The 6,000-nt window shown below is 38.1% G+C and overlaps 1 protein-coding gene across 1 annotated transcript in view; it reads right to left on the bottom strand.

Moving 5' to 3' along the window:
* Positions 1-872: 872 nt before the first annotated feature.
* ME2 (malic enzyme 2) overlaps positions 873-6,000 on the bottom strand; it is a 54,177-nt gene continuing 49,049 nt past the window's right edge. The window contains exons 14-16 of the mRNA XM_082667532.1: positions 4,846-4,916; positions 4,248-4,346; positions 873-1,691 (exon numbers count right to left, since the gene is read on the bottom strand). Of these exons, the coding sequence (XP_082523658.1) occupies positions 1,524-1,691; positions 4,248-4,346; positions 4,846-4,916 (338 nt within the window). The 3' untranslated portion in view covers positions 873-1,523. The remainder of the gene's footprint in view (positions 1,692-4,247; positions 4,347-4,845; positions 4,917-6,000) is intronic.

Here is a 6,000-nt window from a genome sequence, read left to right as displayed (position 1 = left end):
CTCATCTATTAAGTGGATTTAACCAACTGCATTTTCCCATACTCCAAATGGCAATGCTATTTTGAGCATTCTTAAAAACACTGAATTATATTCAAAATTATTGTGAATCAATCTCTACCTATAGGTAAAAGGAGACAGGAACATAAAAATGAAGCCTTTTTATCTCCCTGCAGAATATCACATCTAACATATCAAGGACTGTGGGGGGAAATATCAAATAATGTGCACACTGATATGTAGCTATGAATAATTTTTCGTAGTTAATATTCTAGAATGGGCATTTAAGTTTTGTTTGTTCCCCCAAAGCAAACTATGTTAGGCTCATATATAGCAATACTACTTCTCAAAATGTTTGGGATTGTTCTGTAGGAACTCTCCAATGTGTAAGCCACATAAGAAAACTGGTCTCACTAGCCAGTTATTACCCATTTTACTGGGATTAAAAATGACATTTACTGGTCTGAACACCTGCTTTATTCATTCCCACTTAGCTCTAAATTAATTTTGGTGGTTTCAAACAATTAAATCCATCTTCAATGGAGAAAGAGTTGTCACTACTAATGACAGTTAAAGGAATGTATCATATGAACATTCCAAAATTATATCAAGTAATAAAGAGCATCACTACTGGAATAAGGGTATAGACTCATAGATGAGTCTAAATATGACTCATTTAGATGTGAAACATATGGCTAATCTGTTAGGTCACACGCTGTCAAAAATCATAATTTATGCATCAAGTATCCTATACCCCTTCTTTAGAATCATCTAGAAGAAAATAAAAATATGTGTTTTTCATAATAAGCAAAGGCAATAAAAGAGCAAAATTGAAGCAATTTAAGATATTTATTTTAAAAAGTTACACTGAGATTTTTATACACTGTTGAAAACAATGACTAGTTTATTTGTCTAAAGGCGGCAGTACTTCACATTTCTCCCACGTTATAGTTAAGCCTCAGTTTAGTCCCAGAAAATACATAATAGATTTTTCCTGATCTATCTAACTGAAAAGGAATTTCAGAGCATGAAGGTAAAATGAAGCAGAAATAAAAGGACATTTTTAGATACTGACAATTTGTCCTTAGAATTTGGTTAAATTTGGCTTCTTCCCAAAATTCTGTACTCATATCCACAGAAGTAAATTTCTATTTTAGTAGCCCTAGAAGAACTGGGTGAGAGAAGATGATTAGCTATAATAGTAAATAGCAAATACTTTGGCAAGAGTGAACAGGAGCACAAATGAAGACACTCGCAAGTATCTTTTTAATATCTCTGATGTGGTATGAGCTACAAATCAGAATGAAAGCATAATGGTTATCTGATTCAGGGTGCAGGTGGGCATTAACAATGTAGTCAACAGGTCCATCCTGTACAGACAGAAGTGGAGATTCATGGGAAAAAATAAGCAAAGTGGTAGGGGAGAATAAAACACAGAAAAAACCCATAAATTTGAGAACGTCCTCTCTTTTTGTCTGAAGAAAGGAGTCCCTGAAGCATGGAAAGTGTTTATCAGTGGTGTGCTTCTATTCCGTTGTTGGTGGAGGGCGTGACGCAGGCTCTGGCCAATCGTACACATCCGGCAGCAGGGAATCGTATTCACTTCGCCATATTCTTTCTCGAATGTATCTGGTCTTGTCCTCAGGTTCCGGGTATCGGAAAGCCATTTTATTAGCATATAGATATTCTGTAACCTGAAAAATAAAAAAGATTACTGTGTAGACTCCCCATTTAAGAGAAAAAGTATTATTAAAACACAAAGTAATGAATTTGGAAGAATGGCGTTTTTTTCATAATAAAAAATAACATTACTTTGACTCACTTCAAGACATTCACATACTATTAAAAGGTAAAAACATCTGCAGTCTCACCATAAGTTCAATGTGTTTTAAAGTGACTTTAAAGTCCCCCCCCGAATTATTATCAGCATTTCCTTAATACTTCAATAATTTTAAGCTCTACCGTGTGTTGGTCCAGCAGACCTGCTTGGTAGCCCGCCCCACCTGTGTCCCTCCCCACCGCCCTGCTGAGACCGTGTGTAGGAGACTCTACTTCCTAGTCATAGGTGACTGGGCTAGGGTGAAAATCTAACCCAAAGTGAGCCAGATGTTTTCCTCTAGAACTTGAATTAAAAGACATAGAAATTATTATAAATCAGGTGCTGGACACTAGAACTATAAGGTCAAGTAAAGTTAGGGCTAGAACCTATACATGGCAACTCACCACCACCATCACTGAGTGCCAGGCATGTTCTATGTGCTTTACGTGGGTATCTCATTTAATCCTCCCAAGAACCCTAGGACACAAGTACTATTATTATTCTCATTTTATACATGAGCACACAAAAGTTTGAGGAGTTTAAGTAACTTGCCCAAGCTATTTAAAGTGAGAACTGTTGTTTCAAACCCAAAGCATTCTGATTCTAGGTCCCAGACCCTGAACAGTTAAGCTAGGTTACTTCCCACCTAAACTGGCTTGAATGAATTTCTGATCTTTGTGGCAAGCCACACACAATGACTGGTGGTGAAGATAAAGCCCGTGACTCTCTGTTTTGATGTAAGATGGGGTAGTATGAAGAGCTTCCGCACAGGGTAGCATGGTGCCTGTCATCTAGTTAAGTTCTCAAGTTATGGTTTAATTTTAACTTTAAAACAATGCAGTGATACGTGGTAAAAAAAAAAACAAACAAACAATTATGTCTTTCTCCTCCTCTAATTCCCATTCCAAGGGAATTAGATAGTTCCCTTGGAACTAATTCCAAGGGAATTAGATAGACCAAGATAGTCCTTGGTCTTAGGAGTTCAACCTCACTCTCTTTTGAGACAGAATTCCCTTGAACAACACGGGTTTGAACTGTGCAGGTCCACTTATATGTGAATTTCTTTCACTAAATATGTACTACGTGATCCCCAGTTGGTTGAATCTGTGGATGCGGAACCTCGGAAAACTGAGGGCCAACAGTAAAGCTATATGTAGATTTTCGACTGCGCAGAGGGTCGGCCATTAACTTCCGCATTGTTCAAGGGTCAACTGTATTGCCCAGTCTGTTGTAGGAAACATATCTGTACCCACAGAGAAGGCTGGGGGCAAGGCCTGAGATGGGAGGGAGTCGTCCTTGATCAAGCAGGCATGTGGCAGGTGACCGGTGACTATATGGGGCTGCCCAGTGGCTGTGGGTGGTGCTGGGCGACAGATACACAGCACTGTCTGCTCACCTAATCCCGTGGCTCCTAAAAAGGAAAGCCTCAGGACACCAGAGGAGGAGGGGGAAGAGAGACGATCCTGGGGGCTCTGCTCCTATACCAACCCCAGCACAGATCTCCGTCTATTTCCCCATGTACTACCTTTCATGCGGACACACCAGTAATCTAACCAACTGATACATCCCAAAATCTGTCCCACCTGTAATATCCTGTAATTCTCAAGTTGAACTCTATTCATCCTAATTCTGGGCTCTAAATTCTTCAGTTGTTTTACAATAGTAAGGTATTCTGGGGCTTCCCTGGTGGCGCAGTGGTTGAGAGTCTGCCTGCCGATGCAGGGGATGCGGGTTCGTGCCCAGGTCCGGGAAGATCCCACATGCCGCGGAGCGGCTAGGCCCGTGAGCCATGGTCGCTGAGCCTGTGCGTCCGGAGCCTGTGCTCCGCGACGGGAGAGGCCACAACGGTGAGAGGCCCACGTACCGCAAAAAAAAAAAAAAAAAAAAAAAAGAATCATTTGGCAATGTGTATCAGAGGCCTTAGCATGTTAATCCTTTTGTTCTTAGGATTAGAAATTTATCTTAAGAAAACACGATCACAAATGCACATAAAGACTTATCTGAGGATGTTCACTACAGTATTATTTCTAACAAAACGAAAGATGCTTAAATGTCCCCCAAAATAGAGAAATGGTTAAGCAAACTATGATATAACAAAGAGAATTCCATGAAGCATTAGTGATCATGAGAATTATTATTGATTTACCTGGGGAAAGGCTTACAGTATATTAAGTGGAAAAAACCGCAGTGAGAAACCAATTTTAAAAACAGGCACAGGTGACTGCATGTGTGTGCGTTTTTATTATGTGTTTGGGAAGAAAAAACAATAGAAGGCAACAAATGTGAGTTATATTCTGTAGTAAGAATATGAGCAACCTAAAATTTCTTTGCACCCTCTAAATGTTTCTGATTTTTCTCTAATGAACTTGTGTTACTTGCATGAAGAAAACACCATTAAAATTTATGTGAAGAGGTATAAATTATTACTTACTTTAATAGCAATGTTAATAGAAACTTCCTGAATATTAGCAAGTGGCGGGTAAAGTCTCCCCTGAGCTAGCTCTTTATCCGTCAATTGATTTGTCAGAGCCTGAAGAGAAAAAAAAAGAATTTTACTTTTGTTTGCTTAAATAACAGAATAATAAGGACTAATAAAATGGGGAAAGGGTTGGGGGAGCAGAGAATAATACAGGTAACATGTTTTCCTTATTTCTAGCAGGAATACACTTAAACCACTGCAGAAATTAAAACCGTTTACCACTAAACAGTAAAGAAATAACCGGATTTAAAGACTTTTAAAAAAATCAGATTTAAAGACATTTTATCTACGCTGTCACAATTACATTACTTTCAGATATGTGTAATACAGGTACAGTATTTATGAAAAGATTCATAGCTTACAATCCAACACTGGAAAAATGATAAATTAATTTTATGCAAAATAGAAGGTAAATCAAAAAAGCAACGGATGAGTAACTTCCTTTCCACTCATAAGGCAGATTTAACCCATTCTCTCTCTGTTTTTAAGATCCATTCAGCTTTATAATTCATCCTTTATAAAATAACCAAACAATATTTAAAACATTTACCTTTGCAGCCTCTAGGAAAACATGGTCACTAATATGCCGGGTGTTACAGAGAATAACAGCTAAAGCCACACCTGGAATACATTTTAAATAGTTTACTTAGTAAGGTCACTTCCAATTATGAAAGTAGCCAAATAAATTCCTAGATTTAAAGCAAATTAATGGTAACCCACCCCTACCCCAAACAGCCCCTTCAAACAGTGAAGCAGGCAAGATAAATCTGAGCACTAAAATTAAGTGATCTTTAACTGTTATAATTCTTACTTATTAGAAGAAACAATTTTAGAAATATCAAATGGCTTTTCTCAATTTAGTTTTCACATTTATCAAAATTACAAATGCATACAATTCATCAACAGTTGTTACAAAAACATAAATTTCCGGGACTTCACTGGTGGTCCAGTGGTTAAGAATCCGCCTTCCAATGCAGGGGATGGGGGTTCGATCCCTGGTTGGGGAACTAAGATCCCACAATCTGTGGGGCAACTAGGCCCATGCACCGCAACTACTGAGCCCACGCGCCACAACTAGAGAAAGCCATGCGCCACAAGGAAGAGCCCGTGCGCTGCAACTAAGACCCAACGCAGCCAAAAATACATAAATATTAAAAAAAAAATGTGGATACTGAATTAAAAAAAATCAATTCCCAGTCCATCTCTAATCCTCCATTTCTTGCTCTGCAGAAGTAACTACTTTTAATTCTTTTAGCTGATTATTTTAGTATTTCTCTCTCTCACAGTTTGCTTCTATTTCTTCTGATTGACTTTGAGTTTTGGAGATCACCGACTCCTTCCTGTTGGAAATAAGTATTTAGCTTTCTTGCACATTTCCAGCCCTCTTACCAATATAGTTAGAGCATAATTTTGGTTGAATCAGTGTCTATATTATTATGACTTCATAAGTGCTCTTCACAGCTGAGCCGTGTATTAACATTATATCCTAACTTTTCCTCTTCTGCCTTTTTGTTTTCCCTAAGGTTATTGTCCTGCTTTTTCCTTTGATTTTTCGGTACTTAAAATTATTTCATGCTGAGACACTTATTCATTTAGTTGTCTAAATCATCTAGTAATTTCAGCTATTTCACATTTCTCTGATTTCATCCTCGAGAATAAATCTCTGCTGAAACTCCAGTCTGGCTTGGTTGCTCTCCATTCCAGA

This window comes from Grampus griseus (assembly GCF_964374135.1).
Source record: "Grampus griseus genome assembly, chromosome: 12".
NCBI classification, from domain to species: domain Eukaryota; kingdom Metazoa; phylum Chordata; class Mammalia; order Artiodactyla; family Delphinidae; genus Grampus; species Grampus griseus.
The sequence above is the reverse complement of the archived record's forward strand: the minus strand, read 5'-3'. Positions and strand labels throughout refer to the sequence as shown.